We start from the raw sequence: 27,787 nt of genomic DNA on the forward strand, positions 1-27,787 counted from the left end.
TTGACCTGGCTGTGCCACGAACCAGAGGCCATTGGTTTCACACACACACACACACACACACACACACACACACACACACACACACACACACACACATTTACTGTGCATGTACAATACCAAGGATTATTGAATGAAGTGACAACACAGAAGCACATTTTGGTTCAGGAGACTGTGTGTGTGTGTGTGTGTGTGTGTGTGTGTGTGTGTGTGTGTGTGTGTGTGTGTGTGTGTGTGTGTGTGTGTGTGTGTGTGTGTGTGTGTGTGTGTTTAGCATTATGGTCTACTGGCTCCTCATTTCATGACTGCCAGCACCACCTACAAATGCCAACTCTAACCCAGCCCCCACCCCAAACCTACCCTGCCCTCTCTCCTGGATTCCACCAAGCGCCCCCCCCACACACACACACCCCTTACCAAGACACAAGCACAAAGGCGTCAACAAAACTATGTTCACGGTCACTGCTCAAGCCGTCTCTCAGGAACAGAACAGGAACCATGGACGACCCCCTTGGGCTCCCCACCTCCTCTCCACTCCCCTCCCACTTCCTGTCCCTCTCTTTCTCTCTTTCTCTCTCTCTCTCATTCGTTCTCGCCCCCCCCCTCTCTCTCTCTCTTTCGTTCTCGCCCCCCCCCTCTCTCTCTCATTCGTTCTCGCCCCCCCCCCTCTCTCTCATTCGTTCTCGCCCCCCCCCACTCTCTCTCTCGGCATCTATGTTAGGGGTGAGCAGGGAGGGGAAATATAGTTTAGCAAGAAATTAATGGCCAATTAAAACCACCCCACACCCCCCTTATTTTCTGCTGTTTCGGTTTGAGTGCCAATGAGTCTTCCTCCTGTCAGACAGCCCTCGTTTGGCACGTAAGCCAAAACTGACTGGGCCAAGAAGGAAAACAGACATGTCAAGACAAACAAGAGTAATAAATAGAAGCAGAAAAAAAACCCTAAACTAGATTAACAAATCAGAAATGATAATTTTTTTTTTTAAATGGACCAGATTGAGACGAGAGAGCAGAGAAAATCAAAACAGAAAAACAAAAAGAAGAAAAAAGGAGCATGGAACAGTAGAAAACAACACAAATGTTCACCAACATGTACCAGCCGTGTTTCATTCACGTTGGTTACATGGCAGTCCTGTGGGTAAACTCATTTTGTAGGTCACTAGAACTGCAGATTTCACTCTTTTGTCTGTACATTTTGAGTTATGTGAATTAATTCAATTGAATAAAGGACTGGTTATGATTTTTATGATTTGTCAGTACATCATTCAAATTATCTGTCCTATCCAGTATATGTGTGTGTGTGTGTGTGTGTGTGTGTGTGTGTGTCCGCACTAAAAAGAAACTATATCCCTTAATGCATAAGTGATATCTGTAGTGGTTCCTCCCTTGTTTCAAAGGTGTGAAACAGAATAAGGAGGCTTGTCCACAGTCTATGTCTTCATTACTTAAACAAAGTAACGAGACTCTGGGCCCCATCTGTCACGTCTTTGGTACGATTTCACCATGAATGGAAAGCCGCAGACCGAACAAGGCCTAGACTCTCACCACAGGGCTTTACTGTGATAACTGCCCTTATGGCTTTGCTTTTCGTTTAGCCATGCACCACAGAGCTGTAATCACTAAGCAGCTGCTTTTTGTTTCATTTTGCACCTATTTCACAACAGTTTATTATTCCCCACTGCCATGGGTGTGTCCTAACAAAGAAGAAAAGTAGAACATTCGAGAAAATCACACAATACAAAATAAAACAGACTCATGATAAATGGTCTGTTATGGCCTGAAGTAAATCCAGGCCATAGTTTCTGTTTCTCGTTGTGCGTGTAATGCTGTGTTCCATTCAAAGTCCGTGGTCGGAATTTCCCCGTTGGAATTTCCAATTTCCGACCTCCAAGTGTTCCCAGCTCAAGATGCCAAAAAAAGAGGAAAAAAAACATGGCTGACCGTGATAAACTGGTGTTTTTATTGGCAAGTGTATCAGCCAACTGAATTGTCAGCAGCGCCACCCTCTTGTATATATTATATAAACAAAACAGAGGAATAACTTTTGTGCAGGGATAACTTTCAGAGATTGTTTGCCATAATCAGCTACTTAATAACATTGTCGAGATATTTTGATATCAATTTGCATCCAGAACAGGTTTTACTATATGATAGCAGTGACGGCTGGTGGTGATATTGGGTGGGTGGGCTAACAAATACAGTATCCCCATCTATAGTTCACACTGCAGCAACAGCAACACAACATATGAGATACCAAGTCGGAGCAACGACACTTTATACCTTGTATATAGTGTCGTTGCTTGTATATGCAAGTACATGCAAGTGCTCTACAACAACACTATAGAGAAGTATAAGAATGTCCTGATGCCAAAACTCTCTCTCTCTCTCTCTCTCTCTCTCTCTCTCTCTCTCTCTCTCTCTCTCTCTCTCTCTCTCTCTCTCTCTCTCTCTCACACACACACAATTTGACTATTTTTCTCTGTGCACATTAGCACATGCCATTTTTAACAAGAACAAGGTATGCAAGAATGATGGAGTGATATACTACATGATAGAACAGAATGCAGAATCATGTAGCCGACAGCGTCAGAAAAGGGCTCACCTAAGGATGCACAACAAAACGTGTCCCAGCTGAAACGACTGCCAATAAATACTGCAACTGTTTTTTATCGCAACTGTTTTGCAACACATTGAGTCAAACGTGTCCCCAATAATACAGTTTGGTAAGCACAGCAAAAACAACAGTAGACAGGGAAGTGAAATGTGTCTGAGAGTCTTTTACGAGGTCTATAGGATTGGGCCTACCTTATCTGAAGAGAAGCTCACATCGACGACCTTTCTGAGAAGCAAACAGGTTCATCACCACGTCAGTGAAGTCCGGGGATTTTTAGATGAAGTCCCCCTCAATAGACAGCATAGCCAGGGTGTTCAGCCTATCCTGTCCCATAGTAGTTCAGAGGAATCATTTGATCCTCTTAAGTGTACTGAAACATCTCTCTTGACTCTGCAGATATCATGGGGGTTGTGATGGCTGTTTGTGTTCATTTCAACGTTTCAGAAAAAGTGCTCTGAAGATTGTTCTCAGATTGTTCCCTGAGCACAATCACACACTGGCTTACACAAGCCACACCGACTGTCTCATCAGCTTGCACAGCCACAAATGGTGCCTGCGATATTTCATCAGACAAATTCTGTCCATAACAGCTAACATACAATCAAGCAACTCATTTTGGCTCATCTTAGACGTGTCCCTGTGTGTTTGACAGGTGATCGGCTAACTGGCTATCCAAAAAAAGAGAACTGGTCAAAGAGGTCCAGAAACACGTCCCGCTGGAGTGAGGTTGGGGACTCGTTGGACCCCCACAGAGCTAGCTCAGGTACCCCACGAAATGTAACACAGTCCACAATCCGTGATCATGAGGGCCTGTTTTTCTTCACCAGCTCGTTGTGTCTCTGTATAGGAGTGCGGTGGCCCTCATCAAGTTGACAGGCGATGTTAACTTTACCCAGCATCGATAGCTTTATGCCATTTCCAGTGTGACTTGTGCTGTATTCATGTTCCCTAATTTTGTCGGATAAATGTTTCAAATCCACAATCCCTTGTTGGGTCCAAGCCGTGACTCCCTCAAAGAGCAGCAAGCGTGGGAAACAAAAAGTGAATTCTTAGCTACACTTGCCGTTAGCCGGTCCTTTCATTGAAACGAAGTAACACAAAACTTGCGATTTTGTCGTTAGTCCTTTTGTGTTATTTGAACATCGTTTGGACGATGTGTCCCCAGTCTCCTCACTTGGATTTTTTCCTCCAAAGACATTGAAGAAAATGGATGAGAAAGTAAATAATCCACCTCGTTCATGCTAACGCCCGCGGCTGTCATTGCCACGGTCGTTCACTTCTCTCCCTTCCCACTGTCACACAAGTAGCACGTCACTGTACATACTGTCTGTGGTGCCACTGGTGAAAAGTCAGTGGCCTGTGGGCTGATTGAATTGAGCCCAAATGATCAACAAATCAAGGGGGTGTGCCAAGACACCTGTCGCTCACGTAACACGAAGATGAATGGAAGCTGATGCAATTGTGTTTGGGCTGTAAAACATTAACCCATTTAGATGTATTTTGTGTTTTTCTTGTGACTATTTAGAGCTGTTGCTGCACTTAGGTTAAAATATACTCAGTTCTAAGTATATTTTAATTGTTAGTGTATTATAATTTAGTTATACCCTGGCAAGGACTGTAATTTAAAGGGATGCCAGTTTCACGGGCCTCTGAATGCCTCTTAAGTGCATTGGTTTACATACAAACAAAAAATCCTATTTGATGGATGTAACCAGGTTAAAATTAATGTTTTTATTTTATTTTGTTTGAGTATGAAATATCACCAAATCCTGTCTGTGTGCTGTTACTTGTGTTTACTACATTTTATTTTATGTCATTATTTACTTTTATGTGTTTTACAACGACCGTCATATACGTGTACTGTCGTTTTAAGAGAGAGGTCTTATGGGTACACGGAAGGCGGAACGCGGGAGAGGCCATTTTTGTTTTGTGGGAGGAGTCTCAAGCAGCAATCGAGCCGAGCCACGCGTGTTTCTTACCGTGGGACAGTTTTGCGGGTTGAGGAGAACGTAACCTTGAGTATCCCTGTAAGAAGATACTGCAAGCTGTGGGATAAAATACTTGTTTATCCTTTCTTACATCGGAGTCCCGTGGACGGTTTCTACTTCTAACGCACACGAGTGGAGTCCGGGCAGTGGTTGAACTTCGACCCCCACGTCCGTAAGAAACACCGCTCCCGCTGGAGGACTGGACGGTTGTCGAAGGGTTTGAAACCAAAATAAATGGCAAGGTGAGCCAAATAGAGTCCTGTGTGTCCCCCCTCCTTCCTTGATTATGATGATGATGATGATGATGAGAGACTGAGGGCCCCCCATAACACCTGGGACCCCACCGAAAATAGAACACAACGCAGAGCTGATGATGGAAGTGACGGGCGTGCAGCAGGCTGACCAGCAGAGAACAGCATAGGACTGCCCCCGTTACATTGGTGCCGTGACCCTCCTGGATTCTGAGAGTGACATCAGTTGCTCGCCGCGGGAGGCTGCTGTCGTCATCAAGCCCCAGACGTCCTCAGGTATTTCTATAGACTGTACACTCATGTTACAGTGGACTGGAGTTGAGCTGTGTGGACACTGAACAGTCATAGCTGTGGTTACCATGGACTGGGCTTGTGAACAGGACATTTGTATATACTGAAGGAAGAAAAACACACGAAAAAAAAAAAGGTTAATGTTGATGTGATTGAAGGACTCGTGTGAATAATCTATTGATCTAAACTACTGGATATGTGCATATGTGATTAATCTATTGGTGAATTTGTTGATTGTGTGTGATTGTTTCAATCTCTTAGTGATTTCTAGATTCAATTATTTAAATGAATTGAGCTTTTCACTTTTTTATTTTATTTTTTATTTTATCTGAGTGTTAGAGGTAGGAACATGGCAGAGGGTGGTTCGTACGTAGGTGGGGGTAACATTGCTGATCAGGATCTTTTGGATCGCCAGTGTGCTATGGAGAGGGGGTACCAGTTAGATGTGGGTGGGGGTTTACGGCTAGGTGTAGGTAGGAGTTTCGGGCAGCTCTTAGAGGGCGGGGAACCAGACACCAGAGCACCAGGACCTAGAGACCCGACCACATTTGGCACTCCTCAGTTCACCTCCACACGCTACGTAGAATGGGCCAGGCCAGTTATCAGCGAAGGGGCTGTGCTGGGTAACAGCGAGCAGCCAGTGGGTGAGTTAGCCATGCTCATTACTCGGTTAGCAGAGAAGATAGGAGAGTCAATCACTGCTAAGCTGCAGGAAACACAAATGCTTAGAAACACACACACAGACAGTGCTAGGTCTGCTGAACCGTGTTCGGAGACAGCTCCTAGTGTTAGAGTAGTAATGCAGACAGACGCTAGGGAGCCTCCTATTTTCAGGGGCGATAGCTCTGATAAGTTTACAGTTCATGAGTGGGAGAGCCTTATGACTTTGTATTTGAGGAAGCGAGCCATTCCAGTTAGTGAGCAGTCACATGAGATTCTAGCTAAGCTTATGGGGAAAGCAGGGGACGTGGTGAGGATAAAGCTGCGCAACACATCTGTCGACCACATAGCGAACCCCCACATTATTTTTGATGTACTGAAGCAACACTTTAGTGACTTCACATACTCGAGCATGCCCCTGGCGGACTTTTACAGTACGCTGCCCAAGCCAGGTGAGGACGCTATGGAGTATTGGATTAGGCTTAATAAGACAGTGGAGGTGGCTGACGAATGCTTGAAGTGGCAGGGCCGTAGTATTGAAGAGCCAAGCCACGAGGTAAGCATGATGTTTATCAAACACTGTCCAGATCAGTCTCTTGCCAATGTTTTTAAGTTCAAGTCCGCAGGGAAATGGTCTGCTAGCGAGATCCAGGAGAGGCTTGATGAGCACATGCTGGAGAGGAAGTCCCGTGTTGCTGCAGGTGGACAACGTGAAGCAGGCGCGGTAGAGCGTAGGTTCCATTCACAGGTTCATGTCCCTGTAGTCGACATGGCTCCCGACTTGAACACGACCGTGCCGGTGGTGCTATCTCCCGTCCCGGCTCATGCGTCATCTCCTATACCATTTTGTGCAAGGTCTCCTACACCGTCTCCTGCACCTGTCTCTGGCGGTGATGATTATATGAGGAGTTTGGTGAGCTTGCTAGACCGTTTGGTCAAAATGCAGACTCAGGTTCCAGTTAGCGCTGCAGTCCGGACACCGACGCAGACTCAACCGCCAGCTAGCGCCGCAGGGCAGGTGTCAGACGCACCGCAGAGGTTGTGCAGGGTTTGTAAGTCTCCGGATCACTCCACATTTTCCCACTGCAGCCGGGAGAACCGATGTATAAACTGTTTGTCTCCTGGTCATTGGAAGAGGGACTGTCCTCACCCTCAGCCGCCCAACCAGCTCCGTTCTCAGCCTGGTGGAAGAGCTGGTCATCAGTCTCGTCCGTTAAACTACTAAACCCACACCTAGAGAGGGATGGTGTGGGTAATGTAGATGTATCCCTCACTGATGTCTCCGACCTGGCTCACTTGTATGAAGACAAGTGTGCCAAAGCACCTCAGGGTTCGCGTATGGTCATTCAGGCGACACAGAGGATTCAGGTTTTCAGTGACTTGTTCTATGCTCCTGTTCTTATCAACCAGAGTGTGCAGCTTAATGGCATGTTGGATACTGGCTCTATGTCATGCAGTATCAGTGAAAATGCAGTAGAGAAGCTCCGCTCTGGGGGTGTTTTACCTGAGAAGCAGCAGCCTGAAGAGAACATTGTCTTGATTGGCTGCGGTGGTCTGGAGACTAGGCCTGATGGTTTTTATGACCTCAACATGCAGCTTTATGGTGTTTCCTTTGTCATACCCACTCTGGTCGTGCCCGGTCAGCATGATGATCTGATAGTCGGCACAAACGTCATTAAACATGTGGCCCATGTACTCAAGAGTGGTACTGAGTACTGGGACATCGCGTCCAGACAGGAACATCCGTCTAGTCCTGACGTTGAACAGTTCTTGTCCATGTTCACGAATGTAGAGCGCTGGAGGGGTGGTGCAGTTCCTGAGAAGATAGGTACTGTTAAGCTCACCCAGGCCGTGACACTCTTACCGAGGCACGAGCACTTAGTCTGGGGGAGACTTCCTGCTAAGGTGCCTATGTCAGCTGGAAGCACTGTTGTTGTGGAGCCGACAGACTCCAAGGCCATGCCACGCAGTGTCCTCGTAGGTCGACTTGTCACACCGCTCTGGGGTGATAGGTGGGTACCCATGACTGTTGTCAATCCATCTGACAAAGCCATCACACTGAAAAGGAACTGCAAGTTGGCTGATGTGTTTCCATGCTTGGCGATTGAGGACTTTAATGTTTTCCAGGGACTGCAATCAGTTGCAGGGAGGCATGAGTCCAACGCCACAGATAGTGCCTGTCCCCCTGTCCAGCCGGCTAGGAGTTTGTCAGAGCTCGGACTCAGTGACATTGACCTCAGCTCCTGTCAGGTTAGTGAGGCATGCAAGTCCCAGCTCACTCAGCTGCTCACCGAGTACCATGACATCTTCTCCAGGGACTCTCTGGACTGTGGCGAGGTCACAGGATACACAAATCGCATCCATCTGGTGGATGAGCGCCCCTTTCGCTTGCCCTACAGGAGGGTTCCCCCAGCCCACTATCAGAAGTTGAGACAGGTTCTCACTGATATGGAGGAGAAAGGGATTATCCGGAAGTCCTCGAGCGCATACGCTTCACCGCTGGTTATGGTATGGAAGAAGGATGGCGGGCTTCGGATCTGCACTGATTTCAGATGGCTGAATGCTCGGACCTTGAAAGACGCTCATCCCTTGCCACACCAGTCGGACTGTCTTGCCGCGCTGGGTGGTAACTGCCTCTTTAGTACGATGGACCTCACCTCTGGCTTCTTCAACATCCCAATGCATGAAGATGACAAGAAGTACACTGCTTTCACGACTCCCCTTGGGTTGCATGAATACAATCGCATGCCACAGGGCCTTTGTAATAGCCCTGCAGCCTTCATGAGAATGATGATTGGGATCTTTGGGGATCTGAACTTCACGAAGCTTTTGTGCTATCTTGATGATCTTCTTGTCTTCGCGCCGTCAGAGGTTGAGGCTCTGTCGAGGCTCCGCACTGTGTTTCAGAGGTTGAGGGAGAACAACTTGAAACTGGCTCCGAAGAAGTGTCATCTGCTGCAGAAGCGGGTGCGGTTTTTGGGCCACGTGGTTGATGGCGGAGGTGTGTCTGTCGATCCCTCCAAAGTAGAGGTCATCTCCAACATGACAGTGCAGGATCTCATGGAAGGTGATGGGTGCACGCCTTCTGTTCGTAGGATCAAATCTTTCCTTGGTATGGTATTTTACTACCAGCATTTCCTCCCGAACTGCTCCTCCGTGGCTAAGCCCCTGTTCGCCCTTACAGCTGGACAAAAGAGGAGGGGGAGGTCGGCTAAGGATAAGAAGCCCCATGGCAGCTTCCGTAAGCTTACCTCCGCAGACTGGACGGTGGAATGTGGGGAAGCATTTGATCTGTTGAAGACGATGTTACTGGAGTGTGTGGTGCTTGCCCATCCAGACTTTAAGGTGCCTTTCATTTTGTCGGTCGATGCGTCTTTGGACGGACTCGGCGCGGTGCTGTCTCAAGTGCCCCGAGGAGAGTCCAAGGCCAGACCTGTTGGTTTTGCAAGCAAGTCCCTCAGTGCCTCACAGCGGAAGTATCCAGCTCATAGACTGGAGTTCATGGCGCTGAAGTGGAGTGTTTGTGAAAAGTTCAGCCACTGGCTGAAGGGTCAAAGCTTCACCGTTTGGACAGATAATAATCCGCTGACTTATCTCCTAACGAAGCCGAAGCTTGACGCGTGTGAGATCCGCTGGGTGTCTAAGTTGGCGTCTTACACCTTCGATCTCAAACACCTGCCAGGGAAGAAAAACGTGGTGGCGGATGCATTGAGTCGCGACCCTTTTTCCAAGCCCGTCAGTCAGAGGCTACTTAGGGAGCCCTACCCGGCCCTTGTTCAGGAAGCCGACGGGGTTGAGGGGGACTCTGTGCAGGATGTTTTCAGACTCAGTTGCCAGTCCCAAACACTGAGTAGTGCGCGATCTGGGTTTGCTTGTGATGCAGCTGAGGTCAGGGCTTTTTGTCAAGCCAAATGTGACTGGCCTGATGCATCAGTATTCACAGCACTCAGTTTGGTCCAGCACGTTCAGCATCTGTCGGGTGGTCAGGATACACTGCCAATGTTATCCACCGAGGAGCTCAGGTTGAGTCAGGAGCAGGACCCCTGCATCTCCAAGGTGTTGCCCTTTATCGCTGTTCGGAAGCGGCCATCGAGGCGTGAGAGGCATGGTGCTGACCAGAAGGTCCTCAGGCTGCTGAAACAGTGGGAGAAGTTGGAAGTCAATGATGGTGTCTTGTACAGGGTGACAAAGGACCCAGTGTCCAAGCAGAGGAGGTCTCAGTATGTTTTACCTCTGAGTCTGAAAGACAAGGCACTGTCTGGCATCCACGATCACGCTGGTCATCAGGGCCAGGACCGTACTCTCTCTCTTGCAAGGCAGCGTTTTTATTGGCCTGACATGGAGAGGGATATCAGAGCATATGTCAGATGCTGTCGGAGATGTGTGTTTGGGAAGACCCCAGAGCCAGCTGCTTGCGCGCCCCTGGAGAGCATTAAAACCTCCGCACCGATGCAGCTTGTGTGTATGGATTTCTGGTCCGCTGAGGACAGTAAGCAGCGGTCGGTCGATGTCCTAGTGGTTACTGACCACTTCACTAAGCTTGCTCACGCATTCCCCTGCGCCAATCAGACAGCGAAGCAGGTCGCCAAGAAACTCTGGGATCATGTATTCTGTGTTTACGGGTTTCCGGAGAGAATACATTCTGACCAGGGCACAAACTTTGAGAGCAACCTGATTGCAGAGCTTCTCAGGTTGGCAGGTGTAGCGAAGTCCCACACGACGGCCTACCATCCTATGGGTAATGGCGGGACAGAGCGGTTTAATCGCACGATGGGGAATATGCTCCGTTCCCTTCCGCTTCAGCAGAAGCAACAGTGGCCTCAGCAGATCCATTCTCTCACGCTCGCGTACAATGCCACTGTTCACGAGACCACGGGTTACGCGCCTTTCTTCCTGATGTATGGGCGTGTCCCAAGACTGCCGGTGGATGTTATGTTCAGGCAGGTTTTGCATGACCCTCACGTTGTTGATTATGACTCTTATGCTCAGTCTCTGCTTTCCTGTCTAAGGAGTGCAATGGAGATCGCTCAGAAGCACTCCACGGCTGAGCAGCAGCATCAGGCGCGACAGTACAACAGACATGCCAAGGGCACTGTCCTGTCTGTCGGGGATCGTGTTTTGGTTGCGAACCAGAGTGAGCGAGGGAAGAGAAAGTTGGCTGACAAATGGGAGAACGGAGTGTACACGGTTGTCGGTGTCAACCCCAATATCCACGTCTACAAGATTCAGGATGCAGAGGGGCACACCAGGGTGGTGCACAGGAACCGTTTGTTGGAGGTCAACTTCTTGCCCCTCCCTGAGTTAGATCAGGGTGAGGAGTCCAGTACAACCAGTCAGTTGCTTGACTGCGCAGGGTCCAATGAGGAGGACAGTGCAGATGGCCTGACGGTCTCAGGGGATGCAGTGGGGCTAGCAGTCTCATCACTTGGAGACTCACCTAGATCTGAGTGGGCAGAAGCGGAAGAGTTCATTCCGTCTAGTCTGGTAGTCAGTCCTGTGGGGGCCACTGCTCAGTCTCCACCCAACACACACGCACCACACAACACACATGCACCACACATAGAGGCATCACACTCACTCGATGTAGGTGTTATATCTCACACTGATTCGCACACAGGGGCACCACCCTCACTCGATACAGATGTTGCAGCTCGCACTGTCTCACGCACACAAGTAGAGAGCGATGGTCGGGTTAGGACACGCACAGGGAGGGTGGTGAGGTCAGTGAACAGGTTAATAGAATCTATGGCTCAGATGCCATTTCTACGGAGTGTGAGGGTTTGAACTTTGATGGAGGTTGGAGTCATTCAAACTAGTTTAATGTGAGTTATTAGGTGTCTATCAGACAGGGTTGTTTTGGGCCAAGTGCATGGTGTGGCGTATCAGGCGTCACATTGATCTAAGGGAATTCTGAGACTTGATCAACCTCATTATTTTCTGGACCTCGTAACCGAGGTAGCTCCTAAGTTGACTGGAGGACTAGGTCCTTCTTTTCACTTGTGCCAGTAGTCAGTGATGGGCTTTTCCTTTCCTCTTTCTCTTTTTATCCTGCTGTCAGGATGTTGGTGAATTTCAGGAGGGGTGAATGTAACCAGGTTAAAATTAATGTTTTTATTTTATTTTGTTTGAGTATGAAATATCACCAAATCCTGTCTGTGTGCTGTTATTTGTGTTTACTACATTTTATTTTATGTCATTATTTACTTTTATGTGTTTTACAACGACCGTCATATACGTGTACTGTCGTTTTAAGAGAGAGGTCTTATGGGTACACGGAAGGCGGAACGCGGGAGAGGCCATTTTTGTTTTGTGGGAGGAGTCTCAAGCAGCAATCGAGCCGAGCCACGCGTGTTTCTTACCGTGGGACAGTTTTGCGGGTTGAGGAGAACGTAACCTTGAGTATCCCTGTAAGAAGATACTGCAAGCTGTGGGATAAAATACTTGTTTATCCTTTCTTACATCGGAGTCCCGTGGACGGTTTCTACTTCTAACGCACACGAGTGGAGTCCGGGCAGTGGTTGAACTTCGACCCCCACGTCCGTAAGAAACACCGCTCCCGCTGGAGGACTGGACGGTTGTCGAAGGGTTTGAAACCAAAATAAATGGCAAGGTGAGCCAAATAGAGTCCTGTGTGTCCCCCCTCCTTCCTTGATTATGATGATGATGATGATGATGAGAGACTGAGGGCCCCCCCATAACACCTGGGACCCCACCGAAAATAGAACACAACGCAGAGCTGATGATGGAAGTGACGGGCGTGCAGCAGGCTGACCAGCAGAGAACAGCATAGGACTGCCCCCGTTACATGGAGATGGAAATTTAACGCTAAACTGGATCCGCCATCACATCAAGTTATTTTTTAATGAAAAACAATGGGTGTCCCACGTTACCAAACAAGCTGTCACACGTTACCTGAACACACTGCTTGAGTAAGAGAGGGGGTCGTGGTAATGTTATAGGGTGTGTAGCTTCTGAACTATTATGTATTCAAATTTACTTTCAACATAAAATGTTAATAATGTCTAAAATATTTGATAGAAACATCACTGGATTAAGTAAACAGTTTCGTTTTTTGTTTTTTTTAGAAGTCTCCTGGAGCATCTACCAAAACTGTCCCACATTACCTGAATTCCCCCTATAGTAACCGTTCTGGTCCATTCTCTTCCTTTCTAACACCCCTATAGACCCTTTTACAGCCTACGTCATCAAAAGTATGCGCGCGCATTTAGGCAATGGAAGTGAAATGCTACCCCCGTCTCCCATTCATTCGCGGATTCAGACGAGGAAGAGAAGATTACAAAGTTTATTCAGAAGTATAACCAGCATCAAAATGTCCGGTTGTTGTGTGTTTGGCTGTACGAATCGCTACTCTACCAACAGCGGACTGAAGTTTTACCGAGTTTCCGACGGGATCACGGCCATTTCAGGGCAACCGGAGGCGCCTGTGGTTGCAAGCCTCTGTCCTCCCCATCCTAACACAGAGCTCAACTTTAAATAAAATTGCTGTTGCATGGCTGCAGCATGACCCAAGTCTGAAATGTGAAAAAGACAGAATAACACATATTGACTTATCCAATATATGTTTTGATTTGATGACCAGGGCTTGCAATTAACACTTAACTCAGTCAAAACTAGGCTGTGGCTGAGAAGACTGTAAATTCTACTATATAATTTCGCATTTTTCCTCTGCAAATTCCACTGCAAACATCCACAGCTGGAGCTCTGATTCAACAAGACGCTGTGTGTAGTTCATGATAATGTGAATTTCATGCCCCGTTTATCAAGACTGAGTTACAGGGAAAGGCACATTTTGATGTGACGAGGGGAGAAAATGACAGTAAAATAGAAGCAGATTTCATGTTTGCACAACAACTATGCCGATATCATTAACCCTGAGCAAACTAGAAAAGCAACAGGACAACAAATACTCACCCTGCCATGCAGGTACAATTGGCTGTGAGGACGCAGTTCTCGGGTTTGTTTATGATGACCCATGCCTCGTACATAGCCGTCTTGTGTCCTTGTCTTTGACTTGGCGAGACTTCGGATTTCAGGACACAAAACTCAGAGTCGATGTCATGGTATTTTACATTTTGTACGTGACCAAAGACAACATAGTTGTAAGCATCCAGTGACTTGTATGCCCGCAACTTCTCTCTTGTACATACGCTCGGTTTCTCCACCAAACATGTATATATATATATATATATATATATATATCTGGCCACTGGATATTAGGCCACTTAGTAACGTCTTCCACCCACTCGGTAATACCACACGGATGTGGAAGTCGGTCGCCGTTCGCCAAAGTTAATTTATTCAGGTAACTTTCGCGATCTTTTGTGGTTGATCCCCTTGCATAGTTTGACAATCTCGCTAACTCCGCCATACTTCAGTTGCCTAAATGCGCGCGCATCCACACTACGTCATCGCTGTTTACAAGCAGTAAAAGGGTATTAGACAAGAATGGAACAACCCATTAGCTGTGACAGGTCTTTGCATGTTAACGCGCTAAAACGAGACGTCTTAAGGTGTAAAACATCAACACGACGTGTTAACGTGTCAATATTTGTTGTGTTAAGGCGTAAAAATATTACGCGTTAACATGACCAAACTCTACGTGTTAACACGCATTTTAATGCCATGTAAAGCAGACATTTCTGAGAGGTTATTTGCTCAAATGGCCTTCCATACTGTTCTGTCCTGTCCATGGATGTCCTGTCTGGTCTCGTTTAACAAAGCACCTTCTGAAGGTCAGAGCCCCATCTAGTGGCCTGACCGCTGTATCGGCGGCGTTGTGCGCATGCGTTCACTTACACCAGACCATACAGTCTAACGTTACCATTTCACGTATGGAAATGAAATTCACAAATATGAAGATTGTTTCAATGCCCCCCCCCCGCCATTTCTAGATTATCACCATGGTTTTAAAAGCAGAGCAGTGTACCAAAAGCAGGCCGCTTGCAACTGGATAAAATGCCTGTGGCTCTTCCGCCTCATTAACTGAACAGAGTGAATTTTTCACTGTGAAACAAAATAAACGCCCTTATTCTTCTGCATGAAGTCATACTGAAGCTTCATGTGGTTTACAGTGTCGAGCTAATCTCAGTTATCAAATTTCATATCATTCATTGCGTTGAATTGTGAACTGCAAAACAAAACAATTTTTATATGGAAATTGAGGCAATCACGTCTATCTCCTCACTAAGCAATTACCACCCCCCCATATTATACATTGGCCATGTCGTAAATGGCCATGATATCAGTAGTATGGTTATGCTATGTTACCGTTATATGGGGTACTGCTGTATATCGGTAGCGGGATCACATATGTATATATAATGTAATTCCGCCTGTTTTTGGTACTGTAATCTATAGTCCCCCTTTACCAGTGCTATCTTTGGATATTGTTATAAATGACTGTCCTGTTCTTAAAAGAGAGACACATGTTCTACCAGACCGAAAATGTAATATGCTTGAATGTGTCCCCTCCTCACAGTCCACATATTTTTGCCTGCTTCCATTTTCTATATGGTGTGTTTACGATCACTGTCAGAAACGTTAGAGAAATTGGAGAAACTGCAGCCTTTCCAGTACAAGTCACAGGGAGCTGCTATAGTGTGGCGGCCTGAAACGTGCAAAACACATTTCCCAGCAAACCCGAACAAAACCAACACTCGACAGAACAAATTAACAGAAAATGAAATTAAAAAAAGTAGTCAACAAAACCGAATGAGTAGAGGGGCAGACTCAAGATTCAAAGGTTTATTCGTCATATGCTTCCGAAAGCTGCAACAAAGGAGAAATGGAACAACAATAAACCATAAAAATATTTTTTTTTTAAATCCGGGGAGTAACCTACAATACAGAAAGTATATCCCAATAAATATCTATGTAAAATGTGCAGTTACTACACAAATGTAAGTGTGCGAATAGTAGACTGCAAATAGATCAATAAATAATAAAGAATCCAATTGGTCAACGCCACCGCCCGCATTGCAACCAGTAGAATACACATTGGTGCTCAGCGGTGAATTAACTGAGCTGTGCGCGGCTCAGTGGCTCCCACGGTGCGGGCTGGGATGAAGCACGGCAACATTAGGAAACACAATCAGAGCAGAACAAGTTTAATGGGAGAACGTTGCAAAAAAAAAAAAGAGTTAGCAGACTGGTGGTCGGAGCCTACACTTCAACCGCATTCCGTCACGGTTAATTCGTGTCTGTAAAATTAAGAGCTCGGTGCATCTTTTTTTACCGAGAGATTATTTAAATCGTTGGTAATTTTTTTCTTTACGCACCGACTCCAACGCGCATAGCCCAGCGTTTGGGCTTGATTGGCCAACGATCCCGGAAGGGGCGTGGCCACGCGTTCGCGTTTCCGTAACGTCGCGCTCCGTCACCTAGAGGCAGCGATAGCGTTGCGACAGATTCCCTGACGGGGGGCATTTTTGGTTGCTTTACCCTTTTTCTCGTTAAGCATCAATTTGACCCGTCGCCCTGAATGCAACACGTTGGGAATGGGGACTCAGTAGCAAATGAGGGGCAGAGGAGCGAGGAAGGGGTCGGCATGGCGGGCAACTTCGGACTCAAGGGGTGTCGGAAGATCCAAGGGCCCCAGCTCAGGGGTCTGATCGACGCGAAGGACGTTTTCCTCTTCGACTGCGACGGGGTGCTGTGGCACGGCGAGGCGGCTATAAGCGGCGCGTCGGCGGTGGTCAACTCGCTCGTCACACGCGGCAAACGCGTGTTGTTCGTCACCAACAACTGCACGAGGCCTCGGGAGAATTACGTCAGCAAGTTCAACCAGCTGGGCTTCGCCGACGTGGTGCGGGAGCAGATCTTCAGCTCGTCGTATTGCTCGGCCCTGTACCTGAGAGACGTGGTCCGGGTCCAGGGCCAGGTCTTCGTGATCGGGTGCGACGGAATGCGCACGGAACTGCGGGAGGCCGGCGTGCAGTTCGTCGAGGAGAACGACCCGCCGGACGCCACCATCTACGACTGCGCGCTGACCCCGGATGTGAAGGCGGTGCTGGTCGGCCACGACGATAAACTGACTTTTCTCAAGTTGGCCAAAGCGTCGTGCTATTTAAGAGACCCGGACTGTCTGTTTCTAACGACGGACAATGACCCCTGGCACCCTCTGAGGAATGGAAGAATACTGCCCGGTACGGTCACACACACACACACACACACACACACACACACAAAACGCTTGTACTCTGTGTGTGGACCCCTCATTGACTACAAACATTTCCCTAGCCCTTAACCCTAACCTTAATCCCAGTTCAAACCTTAACTCTAAACCAGTGTTTCTCAACCCAGTCCTCAAGGAACCCCTATCCTGCATATTTTCTTTGCAGCCCTGAATAGGTACCTGTTTGTAGTTATTCCACCAATCAGCAATGAATTCTGTCAGACGTTGCACACCTTGCATAATTAAGCGCTGCGAGATGATTGGTCGAGTAAGTACAAGCAGGGCTACCTATGCAGGGTTACAATGAAAATCTGCAGGATAGGGGGTCCTTGAGGACTGGGTTGAGAAACACTGCTCTAAACCCAAATTCTAACTCTAAAATAGACCCTTGAAGAAGTGGAGACTGGCCAAAATGTCCTGTCTGATAGTTAAAAGCATTTTTTTTCTGTACTTGTGAGGACCCTCATTGATTGCATTCATTCCCTAACACCTAACCTTAACCATCAGCACTATATCCATATCGACCCTAAACTAATGCCTTGAAGAAGTGGAAGACCCCGCTTTGAAAAATGTCTTCACTCATATCCTCACAGTCATAGCTTAGCAAGAACGCACACACGGACATAGAGAAAGGTCATGGTCTCTTATCCATCAAAGCTGAATACAATACAACTGCACTTTCATCAGTGCTAACGCCAATATCCACATCCCCCGGTCCCCTTCGTTGACAGGTTCGGGATGCCTCACCGCAGCCCTGGAGGTGGCCACAGGCCGCAAAGCCACCGTGGTAGGGAAACCCAGCCGCTTCATGTTCGAGTGCATCTCCAGTCAGTTCACAGGAATTGACCCAGCTCAGTGCTTGATGGTCGGGGACCGCCTTGAGACGGACATGCTGTTTGGGACTAACTGTGGCCTGGACACCATGCTTACTCTCACAGGTATATCTCAGATGGAGGAGGCCCAGGAATACAGAGATAGTGAGCACTCCACCAACCAGAGCTTTGTGCCTGACTATGTGGTGGACACCATCGCTGACTTCTTACCCGCTATTGAAGAACTTAACTGATTGACTGGTCCCATCACTTCCTGTATGGAACACAGATTAGCTATATTCCATTCAAAGTGCAATGCTTCATTCGCAATATGCAAAAGCACAATCTAAAGTAATCAGAATTAAAAGGGATGCAATTATAACTTGTGCCATGTCACTAGTAATGTGCACGAAATGTGTCATGTATCTTCAAATATTGAGACTTGGTTACAGAATGGGATGATGTTATTTTATTGCCCAAGGACTGATTTTTGCTAATGGGATACATACAGCTTGTATTAAACATTGTGCACATCAAAATACCTTGACCATCCCATTCCGTAATACCTCAGTATTACTTCTAGTATTGTGTCCAGTTGTGATTTAGTAGAGCCCCTTGTTGCTGACACTTAAATATAATGCTCTTCCCTGCTTGGAGTGGGTTCATAGGTTGTGTTTGATATTGTATCTTAAATATCCAAAGTTATTTTTGTAACTCAGTGATCTGTCATGGCATGTACCTGTTCAGTGTTTTGTTTTGTTTTTTGGAGCGGAAATTGTCCATCAGTTGCCAGGTCTGCACATTTGATTCTGATGCAGAATTGTTAACACTCCCATCTTTGAATGGCTGCGGTAGTTCTCATGATTGATAACAATTCAAAGCAAACGAAAAAAAAAACATCTGAAGTTTTTTTCCATTTGTGGTGAACTGCAATTTATAAGACTATGTATAGGCTACATTCTCGGTTTTACACCTTTCTGTGGTGTCTGTAATGCTGTACTACTTGCACTAGTATTCATTAAAGGCGACAAATATAGATCATGAATTTTATTGTTAGAAAACTCAAGGACACATTTTTGGTGATCAGCCATTGCTCGGTTGTCATTTTTAAATGTTTAGTATGTACTGTGTGCCGGTAACTCAACAGCTACAATAAATACTCAAATTTATTGTACAACTAGTTTCTTTCAGGCAAACTATCATTTCAATTTACTTCCTGTTAAGTATCCTACATAGGCATTGCATGACATCAAGCGTGATATTAAAAACCAGCACAGCACATTACAATAGCCTTTTAATCATTCAAAACCAACAGTTTACATCAACTCAAGACCTTGAATTCACTATTGTTTTTGTTTTTGCAACTTGCAGTCCAGTATGGCGATTCAGCAATTTACACCAAGACGATGCAGTTAATGGCACAGTATGGCCCAAAATGAGGGTAGCTTTGTTGGTTTTGTCGGTGTGAAATGTACTTCTACCCTTGTCCTCATGAGCATGACGGCTTCACAAATGAAAAACAAGTCATGTGGCGCACAACAAAACCACTTCTGTTGCAGAGAACCACGTGGTGCTGTTATGGTTGTGTATGTGAAAGAAGAAATGGGTTATAGTCTTATTTGCTCTTCATCGAGTGGCCACCACCTACCCATGTTTTTTGTCAAAATATTCCACTAAATAGTCAAGGATTAAAATAAAATCTAATGAATGGCTTCCATAGCAATGAAAGGGTTATAGAGAGGTCATTAGAGCCAGCTTTCTTGCATTTAAGACGACACAAAATACAATTAAGATGTTACAATACAATCAAGCCGAATAGCTACACAAGTTTGAAAAATAACATTCATATGTACATCTTTAACATGGATCATGTAATACTTTATTCTGCATAATCTCTGTCATGACACAGGAGATCCTCTTGCACTGAAGAACAAAGTTAGACACACAAACCAATTTCCACAGCTCAGGGCTTTGGTCGCGTTTACAGAGTCGCTGTACGTCACTCTGGCCCACCACGCTGCACAAGAGGGATGATAAAAAAGATATTTTATCTTTTACTTTAATGTATATTTCTAAGATCATAGTGAATAATATTTATGTGACTGAGAATGGTACACATGTAATGCGAACTTACAGAAATAAAAAGTCTCAGCACTTGATTCCCTCATTAATGTAGAGAAAAATACATTTGTCGTTCATATCTACCAAAACCCAGCATGTATTATTCAGAGAAACCTGATTTTTTTTTTTTGGTCATTGTTTTACGACTTGTAAGTCGATTACAATGCCGATGTGCTACAAGGCAAATCACCAGGACATGCTTTAATGTGAGCTGCTAAACACAACATGATAACCATACCACTGCCCAAAAACAGCACAGCAGTGTGGAAAGCTGGCTCCTCTCTTCAATAGTTATGACTTTTGCATAAACAAAAGCAAGGACAGTTGGATGTACTGTGTGTAAAAAAAGGTCACGATGACCAAATGACAAGTGAAAGAGCAGAACACTAAGTCATATGTGTAAGGTCTTTGAGAAAGGCCTTTAGGCAGACTACAAGTGTTAGGAAATAAAAGTGTTACTACTGTTAGGGAAGAATTCTTGTCTCCACAATCAAACAATTTTTCAGTGTCAGTGCCAGTACAGTTACTATACTTTAACTCTGTAGGGCAGTGAGTTACGGCAGCTGCTTTCATGTCAGGTCTATCCTCACCTGGATGTATTCCATCTCCTCAAATGCCACCGGTCTCCTGCGATATCTCTGGGGGAGAAGCTGAACTGAGGCCAGGCTGTCCGGCGTGCCAGGAAGTTGCGTCATCGATCCTGGAGGTCTTGATAGTGGAGGTGGTGCGGCAGCCAACGGGGAACTAGGAGAGCTCCGTTGTGGAAGGTTAACTACTAATGTTTTCAATACCTCCAGCACTGCAAAGGAAAATATACAGCTCTGCTGGTAAAAACAAGTGATGAAGGCACTGGATATTGTTGCATATAGGCTTGATTCAGTTAACACTACTTTGTAGCATTGTGGGTGACAAACTTGCTGTCATCAGGGTTGAGGTAACAGGGGTGTCAGCTGCCACCCTTTCAAAATGTCTTGCTAACCCACCCATTACTACAATGAAGTCATAACAGAACTTGATTTTCCAGACACTGGAAGAGTGAATATATATATGTATATATATATATCCACACACACATCCCCACACACACAATTCACCAAATTATGACCATTAGAAAATCAAAACTGTACTACGCAAAGGCCAACCGTGATCCAGTGGCTCATGCAGAGATAAACGACAGGGGCTTTTGTTCACAAATATTCAAAAAGCTCTGTCAGTGTAAATCTATATATTACATTCAACAATAGACTATATTTTCTAATTTTATTTGGCTTCAGAGATGGGCCGGTCTAATCTATGTCCACCATTGATGTCACTGGCTGACACTGATGAGACTATCTACATTTACTTTATAGGTCTTAGTCAGTGATATTATTTAGAATACGCAGATGCTTTTTCAATAAGTTTGAAATATTTACAGTGCATTAGCATTTTTGGGACCTCACGTCAAAACAAAACTTTCCATACAAATTGGGGGTAAACCGAGTATCGGCTGGATCCAATATCCAGCATTTTTAATGATTATAATCATTAAAAAATTTAATAATATCTAATAATAATTTAATCTAATAATAATTATTAGTAATTACTGGCCTGAAAAAAACATCAGTTGATCCCTAATTTCAAACATTGAGCAAATTATTGATCTAAGAAAATATCCCTCGTCACATCCACCCTTAGGTGTTTTTGCCAACCCTCTGTCACCCCACATAAATACACCTACTACTACTACTACTATTACTTTATGCTGCTCCTGTTAGGGGTCGCCACAGCGGATCATGCATTTCCATTTCTTCCTATCCTCTGCATCTTCCTCTGTCACACCAGCCAAATGCATGTCCTCCCTCACCACATCCATAAACCTCCTCTTTGGCCTTCCTCTTTTCCTCTACCCCCGCAGCTCCATATTCCACATCCTTCCCCCAATATAACGAGCATCTCTCCTCCACACATGTCCAAACAATCTCAATCTTGCCTCTCTTGTTTTGTCTCCAAACCGTCCAACCGGAACTGTCCCTCTCATATACTCGTCCCTAATCCTGTCCTTCTTCGTCACTCCCAATGAAAATCTTAGGATCTTCATCTCTGCCACCTCCACCTCCGCCTCCTGTCTTTTCAGTGCCACTGTCTCCAAACCATACAACATAGCTGGTCTCACAACCCTCTTGTAAACCTTCCCTTTAACTCTTGCTGGTACCCTTCTGTCGCAACTCACCCCTGACACTCTTCTCCACCCACTCCACCCTGCCTGCACTCTTCTTCACCTCTCTTCTGCACTCCCCATTACTTTCCTCAACCTGCACCCTACTCTCGCTACAAATCACAATGTCATCCACAAACAACATAGTCCACAGAGACTATGATGTTCTCATCATAGGCCTGATCTCATTCGTCAACTGTCCATCACCATTGCAAACAAGAAAGGGCTCAGAGCTGATCCTTGATGTAATTCCACCTCCACCTTGAACCCATCTGTCATTCCAACCGCACACCTCACCACTATCACACTTCCCTCATACATATCCTGCACCACTCCTACATACCCCACATAAATACACCGATTAACCAAAGCATTAAATCCACCTGCCTAATATTGTGTAGGTCCCCTTGTGCTGCCAAAACAGCTCTGACCCATCAAGGCATGGTCTCTACAAGACCTCTGAAGGGGTCCTGTGGTATCTGGCACCAAGACGTTAGCAGCACATGTACTGTAAGTTGCGAGGTGGGGCCTCCATGGATCGGACTTGTTTTTTCAGCACATGCCACAGATACTCGATCTGTCTGAGATCTGGGGAATTTGGAGGCCAAGACCTGAACAATTTTTGCAAAAATGCTATTGGAAGTGTGCCACTTGGCCCAGCCACTGTGACAAGAAGGGTGGAGCTGTTATTGGAGGATGTGAATCAACAAGTGCTGAAGGATTTATCACTTTATCAGTGCTTTTCGCTGCAATTTGATGAATCCCGGGATATAACAGACACTGTACAGCTGATGGTGTTTGTTCGCATGGCTTTTAAGGATTCAACTACTACAGAGGCTTTTCTCACCCTTTTACCATTAAAAGGGAGGACCAGAGGTGAGGACATTTACGAGTTTAAACGTTATAGCCATGATAACATAATTCCCATTCATAAACTGGTAGCAATCACTAGACAGGGCCCTGGCAATGCGTGGGCTGCATTCAGACTTCGTTGCACTGTGCCATCGTGATCCTGATTTCCCCAAGTTTTTGAACTATCACTGTGTGATCCATCAGCAAGTACTTGCTAGCAAAGTAGTGGACTTGTCTCATGTCATGACAGTTGTCGTTAATTTGATTCGCGCAAAAGGACTTCAGCACCACTTGTTGAAATCTTTATTAGATGAGCTTGATGCCACATATGGTGACTTGATTCTCCATGCTGGCATAAGGGGGTTATGTTGCGAGAAAGTACTGCAGCAATTTGTTGACTTGCTGCCTGAGATCAAATAATTTCTGGAGTCATGAAATGAGCATGAGGAACTGTCTAGATGATGCACGGCTGCTAGACTTAGGTTTCCTCACCCACATAACAGAAAAACTGAACGAGCTTAATTATGAGCTGCTCCAGGGAAAAGACAAAGACGTGGCACACATGATCAGTGCTGACAATGTCTTTAAGGCCAAGGTGGGTGTGTGGGCCTCTCAGCTGAGGAATGGACAGCTAGTGCACTTCCCAAACCTAGAGAAAATGTCACAAAACATCGGAAACAAAGACGCTTTCCTCCTGCAAGAATTCTGCACCCACCTGGAGAAACTGGCATCTGAATTCAACAGGCGTTTTCAAGAGTTAAAGGACATAGGGGAGGTTACTGCATTTATCTCAAACCTTTTCCTCCCCACTGAGATTGTGGAGGTGTCCGCGAAATTTCAGCAAGTATTTGCTTTACCAATCAGAGTTGACATGGAGATAATTTATTTGCAAAATGACCGAGTTGAAAGCAAGATCAAGAGACAGACAGTGACTTCTGGGGTCTTGTAAACACTGAAAAGTTTCCCCTCCTTTCATCTTGCACACTTAAGGTGAAGGCCTACTTTGGATCAACATATCTCTGTGAGATGGCTTTTTCACAGATGAAAATAGTCAAGTCAAAGAACAGGTCTTGACAACCATAGATATCTCACAGACAGTGTAAGACTTGCTGTACCAAACTACAAGCCAGACTACAGATCACTTGCTGATATTGTGCAATCACAGCTAGGGCTGTCACAATTATTACATCATTGCCTGATCGTGATTATTTGACCCGACTGCGATCATTTTGCATAATCGTTAGAATCGTTTCCATTCATCTGTATAAAAACAGCTGGATGAAACTAACAGAAATGTCATATTTCCATCTATTTCCATCAGTATTTCCATGTCGTTTGCCACCGTTTGTTGTTTGACTGGCCCTCTTTTAATGACGTCATCTTGTTGCACCCCTGGCATGCGAGTGGTGAATTAGCGTCAACAAACTGTTTATCTTGAGACGCTTATTCTATAATATTCGACGACTGCATTTCGACGAGCATCTGTTAACATTAACATCATGAACATAGTTGCAAAGCCAAACACCACAGCACAGCTGTGGGCACATTTTGGTTTTAAGCCAAATGAAAAAAGAGAGGCCAATAACCTGGAGGAGGCGATTTCTCAGATTTGCAGCAAAAAGTTGGCTAAAAGTGCTAATACCACAAATTTAAAAAAACATCTACGGATCCACCACCCCACCAAATTCGCTGAACTTGGAAAGACTGCCACCGCTGCAGTTCCATCCCAGCAATTTGGCTGTTCCTGAAGCTTTCGGACGAGTGTCTAAATATAAACGTGACAGTACCAGATGGTGCACGTTAACAAACAGCGTAATGCGTTATATTGCCAAAGAAATGCAGCCGTTCAATACAGTTGAAAATCCAGCATTTAAAGAAATGTTGCAAAAGTTTGCCAAGTACAATTGGGGAAGAGAAAAAAAAGGGGGGGCACAAAAAAAAGGTTAAATCATGAATTGCGATTATTTGTATGACAATTAATCGTCGACTAAAATTTTATGATCTTGACAGCCCTAATCAAAGCCATCACATTCAAAGTGTGTGTGTGTGTGTGTGTGTGACACACTGAATGTGTGTCTGTGCCATCAGAGTGAGTATTGCCAGTTTGAAATATGATCTGTTGTAGGCTATTTTTTTTACAAAAGGATATGTTGTTTAAAAGAGAAAGTGAAACCGTACTGCACATGATTGGCTTAGGCCTGTAATTGACTGATTGTTGAGGTTATTATGAATGGTGAATGAGTGATAGGCCTGTGGAAATATTGAACATTTTTAATATGACTGTTGTCATAAAATTTTGAATGACAGTTGCACTTATTATGATTATACCATTTGTATCATTAAAGGAACACTTTGCCTGTTGTCAAAATTAAATCACAATTGGATTGTGATCTTGGTGGGAGACAAATATTTGATAGGGGCTTTGAAACGAAAATAATTGGCTTATGACTGACAGGTAACAAAATAAAGTGTCAAAGTGGAACTACATTTTGGCCTTTTTTGTCATTTTCTTAAGTGGTAGATCTTGGTTTACATTTGGACTTGGGATGTGGTAGATCTTGGTTTACATTTGGACTTGGGATGTGATCTTAGGCTTGAAAGGGTTGGTGACCACTGATCTAGACTTACCGTTTGGCTTTGGGAGGCCTTCCCTATTTGGAAACTTGATCAGAGGAGTATGAGGCCGTATTGCCTGAAATAAAAGCAACACTCACAAATCAGAGGGTTTGGGTCAATTAATGATGACATTCGTTGTAGTTTACAATAATGTTCAAGTTTACAAATTTGAAGTTGAGATTATAAATGAACCGCCGCTGAAGCCAACACAGAGGACGCCAGGTAAGTATGTCTGACTTGGGTGACGTACAGTCAAAGGAGGAAACCAGTCTTTCCGCATTACACACGTGTCACTGTGGCAAAACTATTTTTAGCAGTTTTAACTCAAGCTGAAGTTACTTCCATACTAACTTGACTCCCATCAATCGGGGGGACGTTTCAAGTTGACCTACACAAGCTTTGGAGTTTGGGCAACGCACAGTTTGTCTATGGGGGAAACTAATGAAAGACTGACCACCGAAAACTACTTTGGTTCACATGAGAGATGTGTCAGGTCGACACATCTCTCATCGGCGTTTACATTCTGCAGACCAACAAGGACATCAGCAAGGGTAAGTCTTCCACACCCAAACGGAAAGCCCGCCGACATTTAAAGCGAAGGATAAGCGCACAGGATAGACGGGCATCCTCCGACACAGCACTCACCTGAGCAAAAACACTGGCGGACGAACAACGACGAAAACAGTTTGTCAAGCGTACCTGAATCACTTTGGTGGCGGGCGCTGCCATGTTGGAGCTGACTTTGCTCCCCATGAGGAACTCGCGGGTTCACTTCCGGGTGAGATCCCCCGCCCCCCCGCTCGCTCGCCCGCCCGCAACTGCTATAAGCCAACACAAGATGGCGCTGCTGTCATTCTTACGAGTCCGCTCCACAGCATACGATATTAAACGTGCCAAAGGGATAATGAAGGGAAAACACTCTAAGCTGTTAAAAGTGTGTACAAAAAAGTTACACGTGAGACACGGCCTATACATTTTCAATTGGGTGGCGTTTGCGTTAATTTCATAGAAGATTCAAGCCTTATTTTAACACAACAACTGGGCTTACCTGTGAGGCAAATGACGCAGTGAGCTCTGGACGTCGTAGAGACGTGTGTCCTGCCAGGCGAGGCGAGGTCAGTGCTCAGGCCATGCCGCCTCGCCGCGTTGCTGGCTGGTTCCGAGAGGACAGCTAAGACCACAATAATAACCGTTATTCGTCTATGGAACCCGCTGTAACAAGCTGGCAATTCGGCCACTCAGTCTTTATTTGGCTAGAAATTGGAACAGTTTTGCGCCGTGAATGTCAATGGCAGGCTCGGCTACGGAGGACTAATATCACACCTATCTTTAATTTCACGCCCCCTGAAATAGAAAGAAGAAAAAACCGGAAGGTCGCCCAGAGGATAGTATGGTCACGTGGTCAGTGCGTATCCAGCGCAGAGACGTTTGGAGAAGAAGATGTGTCGCCAGTGGTAAATCATAGCGCACACTACGCATCCGTTACATCTAGCATATCGCCATACACTCGTCCCCGTATGTAATTTAAGCGCAAGGACAAAAGTGATGCGTTTCGGGGTTTTTTTTTGTTGTTTTCATGTCGGAACAATCTATTAAATTAAAAAATAAAAACTCCTTCCTTTTTTTTCTCTCCCGTGACTCATTGATACCCGACAGGGGCGATTCTAGGGTCAGAGCTTTAGGGGTGCCGAGCAGCCAGAGTGCTGGCCGGCCAGGCAAGATACATTTGGGGGGGGGGGTGGATCAAACCATTTTCGAAGCATGGGGGGGATGCTGTATTTTTGTTGGTAAAATATTACGTTTAAACCATATACTGGATATGGTTTTGCCATTTCTTCAGCTTATTAAACATGGACATACAGTAAAAAAAAATCTCTTCAATTTTAGGGGTGCTGGGGTTCAATTTAGGGGTGCTGCAGCACCCCCCAAAAATGGGCTAGAAAGGCCTATGATACCCGATGAGGCAAGCCCCGAGCGGGCTCTCGTTTCTGGCGTTTGACTGGGGCGGTACACCTGTCAAACGGTAACGCAGGTGGGCGAGCTCGGGGAGGACAGAACCCCCCCCCCTCCCCCCCATCGCGGTGATTACTTCCTGCAGGCCTCGTAGTCAAGCCTATAACGGCTGATACATCTTTAACGCTTAAGGCTCTTTGAGCGCGGGAGGGTGGATACTATGCTTACGTCACTTACGTAC

General features: G+C 45.7%; 2 protein-coding genes across 3 annotated transcripts; one reads left to right on the forward strand and one right to left on the reverse strand.

Moving 5' to 3' along the window:
• The first annotated feature begins 16,178 nt into the window (after positions 1-16,178).
• pdxp (pyridoxal (pyridoxine, vitamin B6) phosphatase) lies at positions 16,179-18,852 on the forward strand. The gene is made up of 2 exons (XM_056273767.1): positions 16,179-16,966; positions 17,727-18,852. The coding sequence occupies exons 1-2, from the start codon at positions 16,303-16,305 to the stop codon at positions 18,059-18,061; spliced, it is 999 nt and encodes a 332-aa protein (XP_056129742.1). The 5' UTR covers positions 16,179-16,302; the 3' UTR covers positions 18,062-18,852.
• A 118-nt stretch (positions 18,853-18,970) lies between these two features.
• mrps36 (mitochondrial ribosomal protein S36) lies at positions 18,971-26,967 on the reverse strand. 2 transcript variants are annotated; one of them, XM_056273780.1, is made up of 5 exons: positions 26,642-26,967; positions 26,239-26,414; positions 25,606-25,669; positions 20,519-20,727; positions 18,971-19,824 (listed from the first exon to the last, which is right to left on the reverse strand). In XM_056273780.1, the coding sequence occupies exons 2-5, from the start codon at positions 26,344-26,346 to the stop codon at positions 19,807-19,809; spliced, it is 399 nt and encodes a 132-aa protein (XP_056129755.1). In that variant the 5' UTR covers positions 26,347-26,414; positions 26,642-26,967; the 3' UTR covers positions 18,971-19,806. The 2 variants fall into 2 exon arrangements, with proteins under 2 accessions (XP_056129755.1, XP_056129763.1); XM_056273788.1 differs by having other exon boundaries at positions 26,293-26,414; positions 26,642-26,965.
• Between the last annotated feature and the right edge of the window lie 820 nt (positions 26,968-27,787).

This window comes from Lampris incognitus, chromosome 1 (assembly GCF_029633865.1).
Source record: "Lampris incognitus isolate fLamInc1 chromosome 1, fLamInc1.hap2, whole genome shotgun sequence".
NCBI lineage: Eukaryota > Metazoa > Chordata > Actinopteri > Lampriformes > Lampridae > Lampris > Lampris incognitus.